Genomic DNA, 21,938 nt, shown 5'->3' on the forward strand with positions numbered 1-21,938 from the left:
CTTGATAAATGTTGATAGCTGTAGAGGGGCTTCAGGGCATTTGTTCATAGGGTCGCTTCGAGTTGTGCTCCATTCGAAGGCAGTCAATAAATGTTTTAAGCCTTAAGCTAAAATTTTCAGTGATTCAAATTAGGTGTTTTGTGTTGTATCAAAACCTCATCTTAAATTGCAAAAGTTCTAGCAAATACCGTCTCATACCCTGACTTGGGCAGACAGAAGGCCAGGAGACAAGCAGGCCTGTGCAGACCCCCCTTCCGCGCAGGGCCTCAGGACCGAGTCACTGCTGGCGCACCTTTGGACCTCGCACCTGGCTGCACCTGGGGGCGGTGTGCGGACGCGATCAAGTGACGCAGCCGGACCCCGTCCACAGGAGGGAACTGGAGGCCTCAGAGGAGCATGGATTTCAAAGGTGACGAAAGCACAAGGTCCCTGCAGGCCTAGCCCACCAGGACCTGTAGGAAAGGAGGCCTGGTGTCCACACCCAGCGAAAATCTGGCGGCAGGGCGGGGCCCAGCAGGCAGCTTCCCGACTCGAGGGAGGGAGGGAGGGAACGGGGAAGGAAGGAGGGACCCGAGGGAGGGACGGAGGAGGGAAGCGGCGGCCCCGCCCCGCGCCCACTTCGCCGCCGGCCGCCTCGTGAGCAGGCTGCCCGCCCGAGCAGCTCCGCTGGCGCCCGGCCCCCACTCGCAGGCATGGAAATCCCGCCGACCCACTACCCGGCCTCTAGGGCGGCCTCGGTGGCCGAGAACTGCATCAACTACCAGCAGGGGACCCCGCACAAGGTGTTCCTGGTGCAGACGGTCCAGCAGGCGAGCATGGAGGTGAGTCCGCGCCCGGCGGCTCCCCGGACCCCCTCCCCCGGGGCCCCCCTCCCCGGACCCCTTTCCCCCCGGATCCCTCGTCCGGGACCCCCTCCTCCCGGACACCCCCTCCCGGGCCCCCTCCTCCCGAACCCCCCCTCCCCGGACACCTCCTCCCGGACCCCCTCGCCGGACCTTCCCCGCAGACCCTCCGCCTCAGTGGTCCCTCTGCTCTGGGGAAGCTGAGCTGGCCACATTCCGACCTGCCCTTCTCCAGGCACAAACACCGGCACAGGGAGCAGCTGGAAGCCGCCAGCCTGCTTCCTTCTGGTTCTGTGGCCGGGAAAGCGATCCCACTCTGGGTCCTGCAGGGTCCCTGCAAAGTGGGATGCTTGGAAGGCGGGCGGGGCGGGAAATGGGAAAAGGATCTAAAAGAATGGAGGCATCTTCCAGAAGAACCTTTCTGAGCATTCTTAAAACTGCTGCTTCTCCAACTGGGACCACCTAAGGCTTGCCTACATTTTAAACCCAATCCTTATTAAGTCCTTTGATCAAAACAAACTGCAAAACCAGTGCAAAAAACAGCTGACAACCAGTCGTAATAAAAACACTGGGATCCGTGGCTTTCCTCCCACAAACACCACCGCCACTGCCCGCTTTCAATGATGAGATTTCTGCCCAAAGGGTTAAAGTGGACAGGCCTCATCAATCACCAAGCAGTATGCTACAAGTTCTCAGGCTATCAAAATGGAATGGATTTAAGACTGCCTCTTATTTTACATAATTTTGACGTGAGTATTAGTTTGAAACTGTGCCACTGATAACATAATTAAGTTATAAACTGCCTTAAAATTGTGAAACTTCAGTGTCATTTTGCGGGTCAACGATATACTAGGTAAAGGTAATATTAAGTGTCTGACCACTTTTCAGTTAGTCTGATTCAAAGTGGAATTTACCTTCACTGAATAACTGGGCGTTTATGGAAGAAATATTTTCAAAGATATGTCCTATTTTTCATCATCATTTGAATTAAAAGTTGTCTCACAATTTATTATGCATAGAATTCAGGGCCACAAACCCAAATGTTATGAAGTAATGAAAGAAACTGAGCTGTGCCCACTTTATTTGTAGGTTTGTATCCTACACTTTTGTTCTTGTCCAAAATCAACCTGACAGAGGACCTGCTAAGTGAGAAATTACAGACATGGTGACAACCCTTTGTCATTCTTTTTTTCTTAATTATTTAAAAAAAAAAAAATTTCTTTTTTTTTTTTTTTAATGTATGTACCGTCAAATCAGATCTAAAAGGGCCAGGAGGAGACTGTCCCTCCTTCCTCAGCAGAGCATCTGGTGACAACCATTTTTCAATGCCTAAGGCATCAATCTCCCCTCTAATCAAATGGATTCTTCTAACAATACAAAGAACTGAGTTATTAAAGAATTTTCTTTCCTTAACCACTTTTTGTTAATTTTAGGATATTCCGGGAACAGGACATAAGTATCGCCTTAAATTTTCTGTGGAAGAAATTATCCAAAAAGTAAGTGAAATCATCTTTACTATTAACATTTCATTATGAATATTCTAGATTATTTTAGCTCGCCAAATCACAAGATTAGTTTTCGGTTTGTTTTTAAAGTTGATATGAAATCCTTGACTTTAATAAATCACTGTCCCTGTGGGTAAAATATACAAAGTTCATATTCTTTTTGTGTTTTCCAAAATTCATGAACTATTTCAATGTGCTATTTAGAAAACAGACTCTAGTATCTTTCAGTTCCGTTCAGTCTCCTTAAGCTATTGTACACTGGCTGGATTCTCTGTCTCCCGATCCTCTAATACATTCCTACAGAATGAAAGCGTCTTTTCAGACTTACAGCCCTAACAAGGGTGCAGTTCCGGTAAGCATGGGCCTGCCTGTGCTTGCTTACTGACCTGCAGTGAACAGGTTCCCGTGGTTCTCACATCAGAGATGGAAAGATTAGCTTGGTGACCAGCTTCTACAGTGGAAGTCATTTGCACATTACAGTTCAAGCACAGAACCCACCTGGAGGTGACAAGAGCCTGCGAGCAGCCTTGTCAGACTCGGTGAGGAGCCTGGCAATCTGCATGCTGGGTGGTTGGCTGCGCTAATCAGCTTTAGCTTTACCTCTTGTCGCCACTATATTAGTCTGAACTGTGGCCAAATTCTTCTGTCCATTGCTCCACAGCAGCAGTCACTGCCCCACCCCTGAAAAGGGGGAGGATGGCTCAGGACAGGCTGCAGGGCTTGATGTGGACTGATTTTAAGGTGCCTGGCAAGAAACCCCTGCCCTTCAGTGAGAAAAATGCTCCTTACTCTGCCGAATGCGGTCACCATGGCCACTCTCTGCAGCCTGAGAAAGCCCCTGAGAATATATTTTAACAGAATAAAAGGCCTTAAGAGGCAACTGAGCATTAGACTTAGACTAAGCCTGCAGCCAAGTCCAGTTGGCTCATCTTGGCCTCAGCTTTGGCCTCCTCCAACCTGACTGCCCCCTCACTCTCCTCCACTCACAACTCAACCTTTACTTCAGTCCCACGGCCTCCTGTAATGGATTAAATTATGTTCCCCTCGAGTATGTGCTGGAACTCTAACCCCATACCTGTGGAAATAAAATCTAATGTAAGGCTCCATGAGAAATTTCAATATACTGTAACATAATCAGGCAGTATAGGGTCGTACCTAAACCAAACTGCTTCTGCATTACATAAAGAGGAACACAGACAGTGAGGAGAAAACCCGGGGGAGGATGCCTTGGGCGGGGAGTCAGGAGACACCTGGGGCTGCCAGTGATGAAGGCATCCACATGGCATGGTCCTGATTTGGACTAAATATCTGCTCTGTAAAGCCAGAAAATAATTTTTTAAAAATTACATACTCATGGAGCAGTCTAAGCTTATGCTCTATAAGAATAAGTAGTTCATTCTTCACTCTTGATCACGTATGTCTGCCTTTCTTATTCTGTTTCTGGCTGGAGAGTTAAAGAAAGTAAGTGCCTTGGTGATACATGGCCAGCTGGAACCTCTTTTCAGGTAAGGAAGGACTGAAACATTTTTATATTATGGACCAGCCAAATTATTAATGAGACAAATTTAAGAAGGAGGAACTACAATTTGTACCAAACCATCTCGAAATTTTTAAAAGCTTGCCCTTTTCTTGAACATAATTCAAAAGAGACAGCCACCTTCTACAAAGCATAACTACTTGCGATTTTACCCCAGATTGCTGTATCTGGTCTGAGGAAATTTCTGTACTTTTGGGAGCAGACAGAGTAATGGAAAGACTTAAAAAGTAACCAGCAATTGGAGAAGATATACATAAACAAACTAAAATCTCATTTTGCAAATGGATACCCCATTAAAACTGAAATCGATTCAAGTTACAAGAAAGGTGGTGAGACTAGAAGGTTTTTTTTTTCCAGGATACGAAAACTTACTAGGTCAGTTCTCATCAGACACCTCTAGAAAAAGTCAGGTCCAAACCAGTACTGCCAGGGGTCTCTCAAAGGACACTAGTGTAAATGTAAGGAGCTTTTCTAAAATGTCTCCAACAGCAAATCACAGTGAACTGCACAGCAGAAGTCCTTTACCCTCCAGCTGAACAAGACACTGCACCAGAAGTCAACTTCACATTTGAAGGAGAAATCGGAAAGAACCCAGATAAAGAAGATAATGCATTTTATCAAAGACTCAAGTCCATGAAGGAACCACTAGAAGCACAAAATATCCCAGGTACATAAATAGGACACAGAACAAAATTTTGTTTCCATTTTAGTATTTCAATTGCCTATGCTCAAAAAGTGTTAGTAATATTTTGTTGGAAATGCACTGGATTTTGCAAAGACAGAATTGGCAATCTAGTTAACAACAACAAAAAGCTTTGGAACTTTATAGATCCATAGCTTAATGTCTTTTTTCCCCCCAATACAAGGAAATTATGATTAAAAACTCCTTTTTAAAGGTTAATACTTATATAAAAATCCATTATATTTCATTATTTAACATTTAATATGATGTTTCTCCTACCAGACAGTTTTGGAAATGTATCTCCAGAAATGAAGCCAGTTCGACATTTAGCCTGGGTTGCCTGTGGTTATATAATATGGCAGAATTCTACTGAAAATACATGGTATAAAATGATAAAAATTCAAACTGTCAAGCAAGTGGTAAGTAACTGCTATCACATACAATTAATAGGGTTAATATTTATTAAAATACTGTAACTGATACAGTGGTTTTGGTTTTTTGTTTTTACTCCTTTTGTATTACAATAGTTAATCAAATACTTTAAACGGAGGTCGGTTACAAGCAGGGCTGGAGCCCGTGAACAGTTGTGGGAAGGGTTCAGAGCAACAGCAGCTGGTTCTGAAAGCCGCTTGGTTGGTTTGGCCGAGCTGCTTGGTCTGCCTCACATTTACCTTCCTAATAATAACGAGGCCAGGGCTCACAATGACCAGGGGCCAGAGCACGGCAGAGCCAAGGATTTTGACAGAATACTTTTGACTAATAGGTAGTATCTAGACTACTGTTTCTAATGGTATAATAATATTAAGTGTTTTTAACTTTACATGTTTGGCAAGTCAGATTTGACCACGATGCTTTATTCCATTCCTGTTCTAGTGGAAACAGATTTGGAGTTTTATTTGGAGTCGAGGTAGAAAGAGATTCTTAGGGAACACTGAACAACTGCTAATGATTCTCCCCCATCTTTGAGGAGCTATACACAGGTGATGGGGACATTTTTTATGGCACTCACAAGTGAAGTTAGTTATTATGTATCCATTTCTATTGCATTTCTTCTTGAACTCTTGGTCTTTTTGTCCATTTCTTGCAATTTCAACAGTGGGAAGTCCTGAGTTGTAAATAATCTGGCATTCTGTTTTATGCTTAGCTCTACACAGATTATTCACACTGGCAATTTACATTTTGTTTTCTTTTCTTTTGGAATTACACAGTTGTGCAACACCAACACTGTGTTATTTCTTATCAAAATAGTGGTCTCACCAGTGGGTGAGAGTCATAGTGGGCAGCACCTCCACCTCTCCAGTCAGTCTGAATTTCTCAATCGTAGTGAAGTTCACTCTGATCTCTAAAATATTTCCACTACCAATTCCTTAGCTGGCTGCATACTTTTTTTTTTAAACTCAGTCACAATTTGCCATTTTAAATCTTACTTGTTCCTAGCTTTTTATTTTTTTATACCTAATATAACTACTTAGAACTGCTTCTTTCTTACAGATATAATAATAAATCCTTTGGGGTATGGATTGTTAAGGTGAAGGAAAGAACACATGATTCAGCTAGCATCTAATGGAAAGCAAGAAAAAGGGCATTGAAAGCTCACACTTCCAGTCAGTAAGACTTTCAGCAGCACAGTGCAAGGAAGATGAACCACCTTTCCTTCCCAGGCCCTCACAACTCCTATGAGATCCTGACAGACCAGCGGTGGGCAAGCACCCAGTTAAAGAGCTCAGACTGATGCCAATGACTGGGCATCACTATTATAACAACATTTTTTCTAATTACGACAGAGCCTTTTTTCTAACACATTTTCATAGACAGTGACCTTGGCTACAGCGTTCCTACAAGGGTTCAGAGGCCTCAGCTAATTGAGTAACAGGCCTAAGTTGCAGAAACCATAAAAATAAAGTGAAAATTTTCAATGTCTATTTTTAGAAAAATATGCAATAGTAGTAGTTTTATGACTGAAAACTCCTAGGACCCTTCTCCAAATGGGAATTTTAAGGCACTCATGAAAATTTCAACAGAAAGATTGAGCTAGCCTCCCCTGGCCTGACAGTATGGGGGAGGGGGAATTAGCTCTCTCTTCCTACTCCAAGGCATGCATAGTAAATATGTTTACCTATTAAGATCCAGCATATAAGAAACTTTACCTATTTCTACATCATTTTAAAGGTATATATTTTTTTAAAGGTGTATTTTTAATTCATCAACAAATCTTTATTGGTTTATTTAAAAGGGGGAGGGGAAAGATACTTCTCCTTACAAGAAAATACACTTTAAGATAGTACTTCCCTGGGTATCAGTTACAATCACTGTTAGCCAAAACTTGTGCTACTCCGTGGAGTCTAGGAATTGTTTAAATACATAAAATAAAAACTTTAAAAAGCCTGTGTAAGCAAGGAAAATCTCTGATAATCACAGCTTTAAAACTATGCATATGTGGTATTTTTGTATATAAATAGCTATACAGTATAAATACTTTTTTTTCCCAAAGCAATAAACAGTACAGACCAACTGATTTACTTTACTTATATTATTAAATGACTACATTTATCTTTTACTACAGACAGTCTCCAGATTATTGAAATCTGGATTACTGATGTCAATTTAAGAACAACTATTTATTCCCTTCCAAAATATGTAAATTTGCCCTCACTCTGAAAAGAATGAACAGCAACTACTCAAAAACAAATCCTGAATCAGAGTCACCTTGACTAACTGCCCATCACCACAGCTCTGAAATCAGACTTCTGAGCCTTTTCTAGGACCAGAAAACCCACTTTCTCTTCCAAAAAAGACCCAAACTCACTGCTGTCTGGTCTGTCCAGTTCCTCGCTACCCTTCACCAGTTTTACAAGGTTGGGCATCTTAATGGGAGCAAACTGTCTCATCTTCCAATTAGCACCCTGACAGGTAACACACGATGTTACCAGGGCATGAACTGGATGCCCTTGATCCAACATAACTACCTCCTAAAGATGCAGCGAGGAACTAATTATTACCAGAACTACCAGTATCTTAAGTTTCCGCAAAACAGTTTATATTATAAAAATGTTTCCTTTAATATAAACACTGATTTCAGTGTTTAGCCATTATACTCTGCTTCTCTGAGCAATGGAAACATTAAGAGTTTAAATAACAAACTACAGTGTAATGCTCTTAAACAGCTTAACCAACAACCTAGAAACTAAACAACCTTTAAAGCAACAAGTGAAAAATCAGGATTTTAAAATGTAGTTTGAAAGAGTACTTCTTTACAGTAGAATAGTTTATCCCAGGCTAAACAAAAATGTATGGTGACATTCAATTTTTATTTTTACCTAAATTAATAGTATAATCATCTGCTAATGAAAGCTGATTTGTAGAAATTTAAATGTCACAATGATACTAAATTTCAAACGCCAGGTTTTTCTTTTTTCATAGCAAAGAAATGACGACTTCATTGAATTAGACTACACCATTCTACTGCATGACATTGCATCTCAGGTAAGTGTCACCTGATCTTTACTTGATGCCTCTCTGAAAACTGAGATAAGTATTATAGCCACAGTATGCTTTATTAATTTGGACTTTAAATAAAAATTCATGTAAATGCAGACAGCATTAGGCTGAAGTATTTACAACTGACACAGTCTTTTATGCTACTCTTTTTTTTGAGGACTATTTGTTGCTAACAAAACATACACCCAACCATATATTCCTAAATATTTTCGCAATTTCACTGTGACCTTTGGTTTCTTTACATGCAGGAGATTATTCCTTGGCAAATGCAAGTTCTCTGGCACCCACAATATGGCACTAAAGTGAAACATAACAGCCGTCTACCGAAGGAAGCACAACTGGAATAAACCATGACCCAAAAGCTGGGGTGAAGTGTTAACATGCTTACTGATGATGTCTGTGACAGTCTGCATTTATACCCAGCTTAATCCTAAAGTGTCACTTTGTATAACTGTCTTGTTTACATTACACTATAGTACAGAACTACGGATTCCATAATGAAAAGTTCACTTAATAAAAGTATAGTCCAATGTATAATCCAAAATAAAAAGCTTCCATCCCAGCTTCATAATCATGTTTCACTGTATTGCATACTTACGGTACAGGCGCAGTAATAGTCTCTTTAAAGGCGACTTTTGGCTTTCCTGTGACACAAGGACAGCCATATTCTCTTTCCATCCTCTGAAGAAAAGGCAAGGGGGGAGGAAATGAAGGATGATGAGCCAATTTTCCCATCAAGATAGATGAAAATCATAATTCATTCTGCATATAGACTAAAGTGATATTTACCAGGACAACCAATCATGCTCTTTCACAATCAGTAGAAATTAATGCTGTATTCTAAGTAACATTTTTATTGTTATATAATCAATCATTCATATACATTGTATTTTTTTATTTTATTATTTTTGTGTAAGTGTACCGTCAAATCAGATCTGACTGGTACAGGAGGAGATTGTCCCTCCTTCCCCGGCAGAGCATCTGGTGGATTCGAACCGTGTGCCTCTGGGATTGTAGTTGCAGCTCCTTACCACTAGGCCACCAGAGCTCCCCTATATACATTGTATTTTATATAACTACTATTGATCTTCACTTGCTATCACCACATCTTTTCAAATCCCCAATTGCTTCTTTGTGAAAACAGAAGGCTAACTGAACAATAGGTGTTTAAATGTTCAAAAGGGGAAAGGGAAGAGGAGAGGGGGTGAGGAACGGGGCAGACGGCAGGAAAACTGTCATTATTTAATGTATTTTTTTTAATTAGAAAAAAATTATAAGTATCTTAAATACAGGAAGAGCATTCATTTTAATCTAACAGGTAAGCAAGCTATAAATCTCCAGCTTCTTTATAAGGCATCGAATGATAATTAGATAATGCAAACTTAGGTTTACAGAGTTAAGCATAAAAAGGTTCTAATTTCTAACACTTACTTGTAATTAATCTGTCTACTAAAAGATTTACCACTGTTCCATTATTATTATATGTTGTTGTTGTTGTTATGCGCCATCGAGTTGCTTGCGACTCTTAGCTCTTCTATCCTGTGCCAACCTAGCCCTCTCAAATGCACTTATTCCCACCTCTCTAGTCACAGAATCTATCCATCTCATCAAAAGTCTTCCTCTCCTTCACTGCCCCTCCACTCTGCCAAACATGATGTCCCTCTCCAAGGACCAGTCCCTCCTTGCAACATGCCCAAAATATGTCAGACGAAGCCTCAGAATACTTGACTCCAGGGAACATTCTGGCTTCACCCTCTCCAGGACAAACCTGTTTGTTCTCCTAGCAGTCCATGGTATATTCAACACCCTTCTCCAGCACCACAGCTCAAAGGCATCAATTCTCTTTCTATCTACCCTAGTCACTGTCCAACTCTCTGATGCATAGCACCTAATTGCGAAGACTATAGCCCGGATCAGGCGCACCTTAGTCTCCAGTCTGACATTGTTGCTCTTCAGTACTCTTGAGAGGTCCCTCACAGCTGACTTTCCCAATGCAGTTCGTCTCCTGATTTCCTGGCTGCTGTTACCAAGAGTGTTGACCGTGAAGCCAAGTAAACTAAAACTGTTAACTATCTCAATCTCTTCATCATCCATACTGATGCTGCCAATTGGCCCAGTGGTGAGAATCTTCTACTGCAAATCTATTATCAGAGCTCTTCTGCTATTTTAACTTCAAAGACAGATCATAACTATTTTTATAATCTTAAGTACTTTTTGTTTTTGTTCATCTTTATAGACAAGACCTTTTCTAGGGAAGTCAGATCTCACACCTCCGCACACGGTGACGGAGGCTGATTTGAGGGAGGGCAACAAGCAAGGATGATTGTGGGCACCTTTTCTCCACAAGGTTTTCTTCACAGGTAGTCTCCCTAAGTTGGAACTCCTGACCTAGGGGAAATCGTCAATGTTTTATAAATACTAAGAGGTTTATAGAGGTAAAAATAGTTCACTTAGAACACACAGTGGAGTAGGTCATGTAACATACATAGGCCAAAGAGAGCCAGAAGAACCAGCTTTAATTTGTGGTCATAGACTGAGAGTCACTGACTTCTCTTAACAAAACACAGACAGTAATAGCATGAATTCCTTGTTAGTTACCTGGGCATAGATTTCCAAGTGCAGTTCCCCCATTCCAGACACAATTGTCTCTTTGCTCTCAGTGTTAAAATGGACTCTAAATGTGGGGTCTTCTCTTGTAAACCTGCCAATACCTTTTGAAAACTTTTCTAGATCACCCTTTAAAAAAAAAACCAAAATAATGTAATTAATATTTAATAAAGCAAATATTTCTTTCCATAACAAGACAAACAAGTGTGTAAGAAGACTTAACTCTACCTTTTATTACTACACAGACAAAAATTGCCCATGTGTGGTTGAAAATAAAGTAGAAATTTGAATGTGAATCACACTTTAGAAATCCTATGCATAAGGAGTCCTGGTACTTGAATGTTATATGTGATGCTAACCAAAAGGCCAACGGTTCAAATCCATCAGCTATTCCCATGAAGAAAGATTTACAGTCTCGGGAATTCAGTGGAGAGTCATTGTGTAGCACTGACTCCAGTGGATTGTGGCTTTGTCTGATTCATAAAAATAATCAAAGGAATTGCATGCTAACTCAGGGCTCCACTATAAAATCAAGCAGAATAATGAAAAACAATAGTCAATGCTACACTGAAACTTTGCCTTTGTAAAACAATCTGCTTGGATGTATTACAATGCATCTTTATTTAAACACAATTCCTTATGTGGCGGGCAGAATAAAGACTTTCCAAACCATATACTCTTAAGGGTTGAAATAGGTCCCCACATAAAAGATATGCTCAAGTCCTCACCTTCAGTACCTGGGAATGTGGCCTTACGCTCCCACAAACGAAGGAATGCCTGGCACTACAGAAGCTGGGAGAGACAGGAGGGGTCTTGCCCAGAGCATCCAGAGAACCTGACAAGCCTGCTGATGGCCTTGAATTAAGTCTGCTTGCCCCCAAACTGTGAAACAGCACAATTCTGCTGTTTTAAGAACAGTTTGTGGCAATTTGTTAGAACAGCCTTAGGACACATTTAAAAATTCCCAGTGTACAGACAACCCTAGATACTAAAAATCTTTTCTGATACTGACATATCTGATTCCCTTGTATTACTGTAAGCTAGCATCAGTTAAATGTATTACACAAACCTTAGACATAGGGATGAAGATGTATAAATTAATGACTTATCCTGCATATTTCTAAGAAAACACATGTAATTTAGGAAAGTGTTTGGAACTATAACATATGGGATCTTAGAAGAATACATAAGTGTAAGGTTATTTTTCTTCAAATCTGAGAAAATGGAGTGATTTAATATTTCTTGCCACTTCAACATCTCTACTCTGTAAGGAAGATTAAAAGTCTGCAAAAAAATCCTCAAGATTCCTCAAATTTGATTAAGTAGTAGCTGTTAATAATGTATATCCCAGATGACAATAAATCAGAAAACGTTCTGTAAAGTTCCCAAATGACAAGTGGCCACAGAGTGTTCACTCAGTACATGAGTGAACAAGTTTCAATAAACTATATTAAAATGAGTGTTATGTCAATGCAATTTAAGAACTAAATAATTACAGCTCAGTATCAGGACTAATTCAAGTAATGTGAATGCAGAACCTATTCAGGGCCAATCTGGCTTTGTAAAAATCTAATGATATCACACCCAATTACAAAATAATTATACATCAGAATGAGAAAAAATAGCCTTGTTTACAGGCTTTCCATTTTTATAACCAGGCATTTACAATCATAATTATCAAGAAATCTGGAGATGCATCAAAACCCATGAGACAATCAGTATGTGCAACACTCTAGTGTACTTTACACTGAGCTTTTACCATTGTAACTGAAGACAAATGTCCTTTCTGTCTACACCTTTATGATCTGAATCAGAAGTTACAACTACTACTCTGATAAAGTGAACATTTCAATGCCTTTAATTTCTTTAGACATACTGAAGTGTTATTACAAGGAACAGACTGACACACTTTAAAAGGTGATCTTAGTAGCAGCAGTGATAATACAGACTAAGAATGCTGGTTATGGTGCACTGTACAGACAGATGAAAAAGAATTCAAGCGTTTACTACCATACACTAAATGATCTCCTACCTTGTTAGAAGGCCTCATTGCTACTGAAATGACAGGATCGGGAACATGAATTGACTCCTAAAATATATATTAAAAGAACAGGGACATTAAAATACAACAATAAGAGAGTCAGGAATGAAATAAATTTTGCATTTAACTTTAAAGAGAACAGGACAGACACCAACATCCTGAAGCTGGACAATCAGACCATGTTGGTGTGATTTTCATTAAATACACAAGTGTCCACTTAATATGTTTCACCCCTTTCCCTCCCTAAAATAAGACAAAATTATCTATTTGCTTCCTTAAATTTCTAAAGTCCTTACGTTTACAGACACTGTCAATTTAACACAATTACTATAATAAATCCAAAAGCAATTCGTATTGGTTAATGGCTGCATTTGTTTCTTCCCTCAGTTCCGCTACCAAGCTTTACTTAACCACACATATTATGATCACTGATAAAGGAATGAGAGAAAGGGCACTAGGTTCTTTACATGCGTGATGCCACATTCAATCATCCTAACTTAGAGGCAGGGGGTACTGTTCTCCTTGGACAAATGAGATCTCTGAAGACATGGAAATAAGTCCAAAAATCTGACCAAGGCCCAGCAGGCATTTTGGGGCCGATGTGAGAGCAACCCAGACTACTTGCTTCAAAGCCTGGGCACTTTACACATCTAGTCTCTTTAGACTGCTAATGCAAAAGATTTAGAAAAAAAAATTTTGACGAATATTGATAAAAACAGTGTCCTTATCAAGATTCCAACTATAAAATCTACAAATAGCTTTGAAGATTTTTTTGGTACAGTCTTAAATCAACACAGAAAATTATACACCAAGAAACCGAATTACAAAATTATGAATTCACCCTCTAATATCTAAACTTTTACAGCATTCATCCGTTAAGGTTGAATCAGCTTTGTAAATGCCTTGTGTACAAAGTACCTCTTCCCTAGGTACACACACTCTCTTCTGCTGTCACCACAGGAGCTGTGCTTAGGGACATATGATAACAGTGTAGAAGTTTCCTCACTTTCAGAGGACAAACCAAAAAAAACAGTGAATCAAATGGATCCAAAAGCAGGCACTCCCTCAGCATGCTCTTTTTCTTGAGTTTCTTCAGTGATGAAAAAGAGTCTCTGATTTCCAGGGAGAAAGAAAGGCCTGGCAATCTGTTTCTGAACGCCTGTGGCTATCGTCAATCTGGGCATCATGCTACTCTGAAACACGCAGATCCCATGAGTGAGAATCTACCAAGGAGCAGCAGGTCTAATGGTTTTGGCTCTTCTTTCCAGAGGGCAGGCTGTGTACAGAATACCTCGGTGTATCTTGCTTTCTGAGCATCATTAAGTTCTATTCTCCCCAAACTTAGCATAAATGTACAGGTGGTCTTACAGTTCTCCAAGACGGCAAGAAAGGACTTGCGTTCTGAGTGTAGAATTAAAAAGGGGGCACCACCCCTGAGATCAGCTGAAGATGCTGGCAGTAGTCAGAAAGGTACCAGCTGAGGAGGCAGATCTCAGGGTGAAAGATCAGGCATACATGACCCAAAGTATCTCATGAAGATTTCCCTACACACCAAACCACGGAGGACTGGGGAATGATTTTATTGGGGAAAAAAATCTCCTCAGTTAGCAGACACAGAACACCTAATTAACAACATTCAAAAAGCTACGAATGACATATTATACTTGATGTCTGTAGTACTCAATAAACCAACTTCTGGGTAAAACAGACCTTGCAATTCAGATGAGACGACTTACCATAGAAAGATTACTATTATCTTTATTTGTGAACGTGTCCCCGCTGGCACAGTCAATGCCAAACAACGCACAGATGTCTCCGGCATACACTTCCTCAACATCCTAAGTAAAGACACAACAGAAAAAAGAAACATGAAAGAAGTGATGCAAATCAAGACCCAGTACACTCGCACAAAAAAATACATTTTACAAAAGCAAATGTGGTGATCACACAGTCACTTCTACAAAGAAAGAATCCATACACACCAACAATCAACCATGCTAAGACATGTCGTAAACGCTTCGTTTCTTTAAAAAAAAAACAAAACACAACAAACTACAACTTCATAAGTCAAGTCACTGTAAAGAAAAGTGAATACATAAGCACTTCATATTCCCCTTTGAAAATACTAAGTACTGACCCATAACAGTGTACACTGGCAACATTTTTAAACTGTGTATCAACAGTATCAATAAAGATGAACAAAATCACTTTCATTCCACACCTCTAAACAATTCTGATTTCTTAATGCTGTCAAGTACAAACACAGATCGTAAATACTCATATTGTTTTAAAAATAACCTTTTTTAGACCACATTTGGAAAGGCAAGAAGCTCAAGGGATCTCAGTGCTAAAAAACATTGCTTTACAAGTCTAAAGTGATTTCTAGGAATTAAAAGCATGTGCACTGCTTATGCTGTTACAGCAAATAGACTGAGATGTGTGTGTCAGAGACATCCAAGGAAAAAATGCAAAGGAAGTTTTTAAAACAAAGGCAGGAGAGTGGAGCCCACTGTACTTAAAAATAATTTTAATTTTCCACAGATGCAAGCAAGCATGTAACCAGTTAAGAAAACACAGGAAATCCAAGAACAAAGCACTGGGGCCTCCAAGCTTCTAGGATTTTTTTTCCCCTTTGAGTTGACAATTCATTCATAACAGCTGTGGCCATGGGGGGGGGGGGTTGTGGCTGTGAGAGCGATGTGTGTGGGTATGTGTGCACACGTGTGGATATGCGTGCGTGTGTGTGTGTGCGGGTGCGCGTGCACGCGCGTATGCGTGCATACACGGCTGTGTGGCTGCACACATCTCTTTTTCTGGTTCATGAAACAACCCTTACAAGTACTAATTCCACTACTCTGCCCCCTGCTGTTTATCTCACAAAACAGCAATGCTGTCTAATTTTTTTTTAAACGTATTATTCATCTGCCAGGCCATAAAATTACAGCCATCAAAAATCTCTGAATCTCAAAAACTTTTGTTCATACCCATATATTCTTCCAGGAATTCATGTGAGGAAAAGTGTGAGGGCAGGTGATAACTGCACGTCCTTCGCATTCCTGCCACAGCCTAGCTCGCAGCACCACAGAGGTGAGGGCAAATTTAGGCCTAATTTAGAATGTCAGGCCACAGCCAGGTTTCTATCTCCCAGTCTCCAAACATTTCTAAAATCTTTAAATGGCCCCAGGTACTAACTTAACCCTTCAGGGGGTTATAATAATCAGGCTTTTCAGGTCACTTCAGATTCACTGAAAAGGAAATTCATTGGCAAATGCAAGAAAAGAGATGTGACTTCATTATTCTCACCCACCTCTGAGAATCACAACCCCTATCCCCCTAGGAGGAGACCTGGTGGCGTACTGCTCATGTATTGGTAAGTTCAAAGGCACCAGCTGCTCCTGGAAAGGAAGATGAACTATCTCTCTCCATTAAGATTCCCAGTGGCAGAAACCTGACAGGGTCACTACGGGTCAGAACAACCTGAAGCCAAGGCTACCGCTCAAGTGTCTGCCACACTCTGACATGACAGCTGTCAAACAAAGTGCTCAATCTCGTCCTTCTGTGGGAATGTTCCTTCTCTTAATGTCAGCAAGTGAGGAAATCTAGCTCAACAGTCTAAAATGTATTATTTACCTCACCTAGTGTAGCAATATGCAGACCAGAGTGCCTGAGTAAGAAGAAGAAAGCTAAGAGAAGACTTAAGATCAGCTGCAGGGACTCCTGTAGTGGAGCTCAAGCCACCAGGAAAGGAGGACTACTTTGCTCACGGTAGGGAAGCTGTCATTCTCCCCAAGACCTCCTGTACTTGCCTCCATCATGTCAGCGTGCATGCGAACCAGCCGTTGCACTCGGACTTTCTTTCTTGTTCTTGTATTATATATGGTGTCGCCCTTCTTGAGCTCTCCCTGATAATTCCGAACGTAAGTTAACTGTCCATATCGACCTGCCTACAAAGAGAGGTTGGGTAAAGGTGGGAAGAATGAAAAAAGAAACACAAGAATAAAAATTAACACGAATATTTAACAACTATCTCCAAATATCCCTCCCAGTCTTAGCACCTTAACACAAAAGATTTAATTACAGACTGTTTTCCTACTAAGTTTGAATATTGATAAATAGTTATTGTTAGGTGCTACCAATTAGACCGTGACACACATCGACCCTAAGAACAATGGATGTACTATCCAGTGCAATCCTCCTCTTCTGTGATATACTTGAGTCCACTGTGACAGTGTGTCAACCCATCACATCACAATGAGGGTCTTCCTTTCTCTGACCCTCTACCTTTCCAAGCATGATGTCCTTTCCAAAGATGTGCAAATGATGAAGTTACATGATCTTGGCTCTAAGGAGCATCTTGGCTGCCGTTCCTCCAAGACAGATTTGTTTGTTTGTTTTGCCATCCATGGAATATTCAGGACACTTCTTCAACACCACAACTCAAAGGTGATTTATCTTCTGTCATCCTTAGTCACTGCCTTTCATGTGCACAGAAGGAAGTAACTGAAAATACCAAGGTTTGTATCAGGTGTACTTCAGTCTTTGTAGTAACATCATTGCTCCTTTGTACTCTGGAGAGGTCCCTGACATTTTTCCAATGCCTGTGGCCTGTCTTTTGATTTCTTGACAGTTGGTAATAAAGGCATTGGTTATGGATCCAAGCAAGAGAAAATTGTTAACAACTTCAATATTTTCTGCATCTTATCAAGATGCTACCAACTGGCCCAGAGTCAAGAATTTTTGATGTTAAGATGTAATCCACATTGAAGGCTATACTCTTCTGACATTCTGCAGTAAGCATTTCAAGTCCTCTTCACTTTTAGCAAGCAAGGTTGTACCAACTGTGTAATTCAGGGTGTTGATGAGTATCCTCCAGTCTCGTCACATTATTCTTAAAGTCCAGCCTCTTGAATGAATTGCTCAGATTAGAGACTGAACAGGTAACCAGAAAGGATAGAGCCCTGAGGGACATCTTTCTAGACTGAAATCATGCAACGCTGTCTTGACATTTTCAGGCAACAGCCTCTTGGTCTAGGGCTAGGTATCACAGTTAAGTGTTCTGGGTTTCTCATTCATCTCAATGTTAGTCATAACCTGTTATGACTCATAGAGTCAAATGCTTCTACATAATCAAGAAAGCACAAATAGATAGCCTTCTGGCATGCTCTACCTTCAGCCAAGACCTAAGTGATAGGAGCAATAACATCTCTGGAGCCACAGATATGCTTGGCCTTTTTGTTACCACAATCCAAGATACTTTTGCTACTTTCAAAATAAAATTTCTTAGGGAAAAACTTCCTAAGTTATTTATATTGTAGAGATGCATGTCTTTTGCCTTTATTATTTAATAAATTCAATTTACTACATTAAGACTTAAAACCGAAATTAACTGGAAAGTCACCAAAAACAGTTGAAAATTTTAAGACTGTGCTCTGGATCTAGTAAAGGAAAAATAACTTTTGGCAACTGCTGGATATAAAAGGGTAATCGGGGATGCTGTTGTTATGTGCCGTCGAGTCGTTTGCGACTCATAGCGACCCTATGGACAACAGCCCTAAACCCTGCTCTATCCTGTGCCAATCGCACTGCCTCTGACTCACGCATCCCGATTACCCCAGTCACTGAATCAATCCACCTCAGAGAGGGTCTTCCCCTCCTGCACCGTCCCTCCACTCTACCAAGCATGATGTCCCTCTCCAAGGACCTGTTCCTTCTTACGACATGTCCAAAGTATGTGAGATGAAGCCCCAGAATCCTTGCCTTCAAGGAGCAGCCTGGTTTAACCCTCTCCAGGATGAATCTGTTTGTTTTCCTGGCAGTCCATGGTATATTCAATACTCTTCTCCAGCACCACAGCTCAAAGGCATCAATTCTCCTTCTATCCTCCCTAGTCGCTGTCCAACTATCTGATGCATAACAAGTGATTGCAAAGACTACAGCCCGTATTAGACGCACCTTAGTCTCCAGAGTGACATCATTGCTCTTCAGTACCCTGGAGAGGTCCCTAACAGCAGACTTTCCCATGGCAATATGTTTTTTTATTTTCTGGCTGCTGGTGCCAAGAGTGTTGAGCGTGGAGCCAAGCAAACGAAAGTTGTTAACAATCTCAATCTCTTCACCATCCATCCTCATGCTACCAACTGATCCAGTGGTGAGAATCTTTGTCTTCTTGACACTGAGCCTCAGTCCATACTGAAGGCTGCAGTCCTTGACCCTCTGCAGCAACTGTATCAGGTCCTCCTCAGTTTCAGCAAGCAGGGTTGTGTCATCTGCATAACGCAGATTGTTAATAGATCTTCCACTAGTCCTGATGCCACACTTCTCTTCATAGAACCCAGCCTCTCGGATAATCTGTTCTGTATACAGGTTGAAAAGGTATGGATATAGGACACATCCCTGGCGTACACCTTTCCCAATTTTGAAGCATGCAGTGTTTCCCTGCTCTGTTCTGACGAGTGCCTCTTGGCAGACTTACCAGGGTTAACTCTTACTAAATACCAAGACTACTCAGAGTATGTGATGATCCAGTGATTAACTATAGTAACAATCAAAATCTGAACAAGAACTTTAAACACAGATTTTGAAATAAATTTATAAAAAGTAAGTAGGTAAAAGTAGAAATTACTGAAAAAACTTAGGTTGTGAAAATACACTGACCCGAACTGTTATGTTTTTGTTGTTATGTATTGTCAAGTTGCCTGCCACTCATTATGACTCTATGTACAAAAGACCTAAACTCTGCTCTATCCTGTGTCAATCTTACTGTCTCTGACACATCTACCCCCATTAGCCCAGTCACTGAATTAATGCATCTCATCGAGGGTCTTCCTCTCCTGTGCTGTCCCTCCACCCTCCCAAGCATGATGTCTCTCTCCAAGGATTGGTCCCTCCTTACAACATGTCCAAAGTATGTCAGATGAAGCCTCAGAATCCTTGCCTCAAAGGAGCAGCCTGGTTTAACCCTCTCCAGGTTGAACCTGTTCATTTTCTTAACAGTCCATGGTATATTAAATACTCTTCTCCTGCACCACAGCTCAAAGGCATCAATTCTCCTTCTATCATCCCTACTCACTGTCTAGCTCTCTGATGCACAGCAAGTAACTGCAAAGACCAGGGCCTGGATCAGGCGCACTTTAGTCTCCAGACTGACATCGTTGCTTTTCAATACTTTGGAGAGGTCTCTGACAGCAGATTTTAACAATGCAATTCATCTTTTAATTTCCTGGCTGCTAGTACCAAGAGCGTAAACTATGGAGCCAAATAAACGAAAGCTGTTAACAATCTCAATCAATCTCTTCACCATCTATCATGATGCTGCCAATCAGTCCAGTGGTGAGAATCTGTTCTATTGATACTGAGCTTCAATTCATACTGACCTTCTGCAGCAAGTGTTTCAGGTGTTCCTCAGTTTCAGGATGCAGGGTTGTGTCACCTGCATAACACAGATTGTTGAGGAGTCTTCCTCCAATCCTGATGCCATATTTCTCCTTATAGAACCCAGACTCCTGGATAATCTGCTCTGCATTTACACTGAAAAGGTTTGGAGATGGGACACATCCCTGGCGTACACCCTTCCCAATTCTGAACCATGCAGTTTCACTGCTCTCTTCTGACAACTGCCTCTTGGGTCCAAGTACAGGTTTCGCATAAGCATGATCAAGTGTTTTGGGGTTGCATTCGTCTCAGAATTAGCCACAGTCTATTGTGATCCATGCACGCCTTTCCATAGTCAATGAAACACAGATAGACAAGGTCTATCTAACATTAGCTTTAATATCACTAGTACCATGGCCTCTTCTAAATCCAGCCTGCACTTCTAGCAGTTCTCTGTTGATGTGCTGTTCCAGTCGTTTTGGGTAATTTTCAGCAGAATCTTGCTTGCATGTGATAGTAATGATATTGTTCGATAATTTCCACACTCTGTTGGATCACCTTTCTTTAGAATGGGAACAAATATAGATCTCTTCCAGTCAGATGCCAGGTGGCTGTCCTCCAGATTTTTTTGGCACAACTTGGTGAGCACAGGCAGGGCAGCAGTCTATTTGTTGAAACTAACTGATATAAAAGATACTAAATGTGCCAAAATCTTAAGCTACAAAAGAAGTACAAAGTAGACTGTATCATGAATATCTAAAAGGTAAAATAGATTTTTATATAGATAAAAAAGATGTACATCCTAAATCAAGAGAAAATTATAGGTTGTCTAAAATTTTATAACTAGATAAACAAATTTTATTTCAAGGCAGAAGTAACAAATTTAGATTCAACTTTACAGCATACTCTAAAATAAATTCCAGAGGATCAATGGTTAAAAGGGGGGGGGGAACCAACAGGAAAACAAACGTAAATATTTATCAAACATACAGACAAAGATTTAGATGTCTATACCTGAAAGTCAGAAATAGTGTATCTGGTCATATAAATTTTAAATTACTGAGATTATAAAAAAAAAGGTTACTAGAGAAAGTTTGTACCAACAAATAAGTAACATTTTGATGAAAATAAAAAAACAGAAAAAAGTGAAAACTACAAAAGAAGAAATACATCTGGGTAACACATGTAAAAGTTCTCTCGCATTAGGAATTAAGAAAGATGCATTAGGAATTAAGAAAGATGAAATACTACTTCTCATTTATTAAATTGGTGCTTTTAAATGATACCCATTGCTGAAAAAAAACCAGTGAAATAATCAAAAATATTAATTCTGACACTGACAACAATCTTGAAGTATAAATCATTAAATATTAAAACATTTTATATATTTAATGCAATAATCACAACTCTAGAAATATACTTATTTTCTAAGCACATACCTTTATACTGTTATCATTACTTGTAGTCTTAAACTAAAAATTTTAAATTGCTTTTAGTAGGACTGTCAGGGAACATTTTTTCCATTTATTCAGGTCTCTTACTGTTTCTGGCAATGTTGCTGTTGTTGACTGCTACGACTCATAGCAACACAATGAACAAAAGGCCTGAAGCCTTCCTATAACTATCATTATTTCTCAAAGTTCAAGGAGTTTCCATAAACACATTGTTTAGGAAGTGGATGTCGCTCCTGCTTCCAGCAGTAGCGCTTCAAGTTTTCTTTAGTGTTTCTAGTTAATTCCCAAGTCTCTCAACTTGTAGTTCATTACTATAAATGGTTTTGCTTAAGTTTCCATATCTGTGTTTTCTTTGTTACTGCAGAGCAATTTCACTAATTTTTGTATACTGATCATGTATC

The 21,938-nt window shown here is 40.3% G+C and overlaps 2 protein-coding genes across 2 annotated transcripts in view; one reads left to right on the forward strand and one right to left on the reverse strand.

Moving 5' to 3' along the window:
* Nucleotides 1-21,938, reverse strand: part of GFM1 (G elongation factor, mitochondrial 1) — a 62,829-nt gene that overhangs the window by 11,981 nt on the left and 28,910 nt on the right. The window contains exons 9-13 of the mRNA XM_006887645.1: nt 16,519-16,656; nt 14,449-14,550; nt 12,704-12,760; nt 10,663-10,800; nt 8,663-8,745 (exon numbers count right to left, since the gene is read on the reverse strand). Of these exons, the coding sequence (XP_006887707.1) occupies nt 8,663-8,745; nt 10,663-10,800; nt 12,704-12,760; nt 14,449-14,550; nt 16,519-16,656 (518 nt within the window). The remainder of the gene's footprint in view (nt 1-8,662; nt 8,746-10,662; nt 10,801-12,703; nt 12,761-14,448; nt 14,551-16,518; nt 16,657-21,938) is intronic.
* LXN (latexin) lies at nt 693-8,411 on the forward strand. Its single transcript, XM_006887644.1, has 6 exons — nt 693-821; nt 2,276-2,338; nt 4,374-4,551; nt 4,849-4,985; nt 7,987-8,049; nt 8,313-8,411. The coding sequence occupies exons 1-6, from the start codon at nt 693-695 to the stop codon at nt 8,409-8,411; spliced, it is 669 nt and encodes a 222-aa protein (XP_006887706.1).

Source organism: Elephantulus edwardii, unplaced genomic scaffold (assembly GCF_000299155.1).
Source record: "Elephantulus edwardii isolate Elephantulus edwardi_28Jun2011 unplaced genomic scaffold, EleEdw1.0 scaffold00060, whole genome shotgun sequence".
Lineage (NCBI taxonomy): Eukaryota > Metazoa > Chordata > Mammalia > Macroscelidea > Macroscelididae > Elephantulus > Elephantulus edwardii.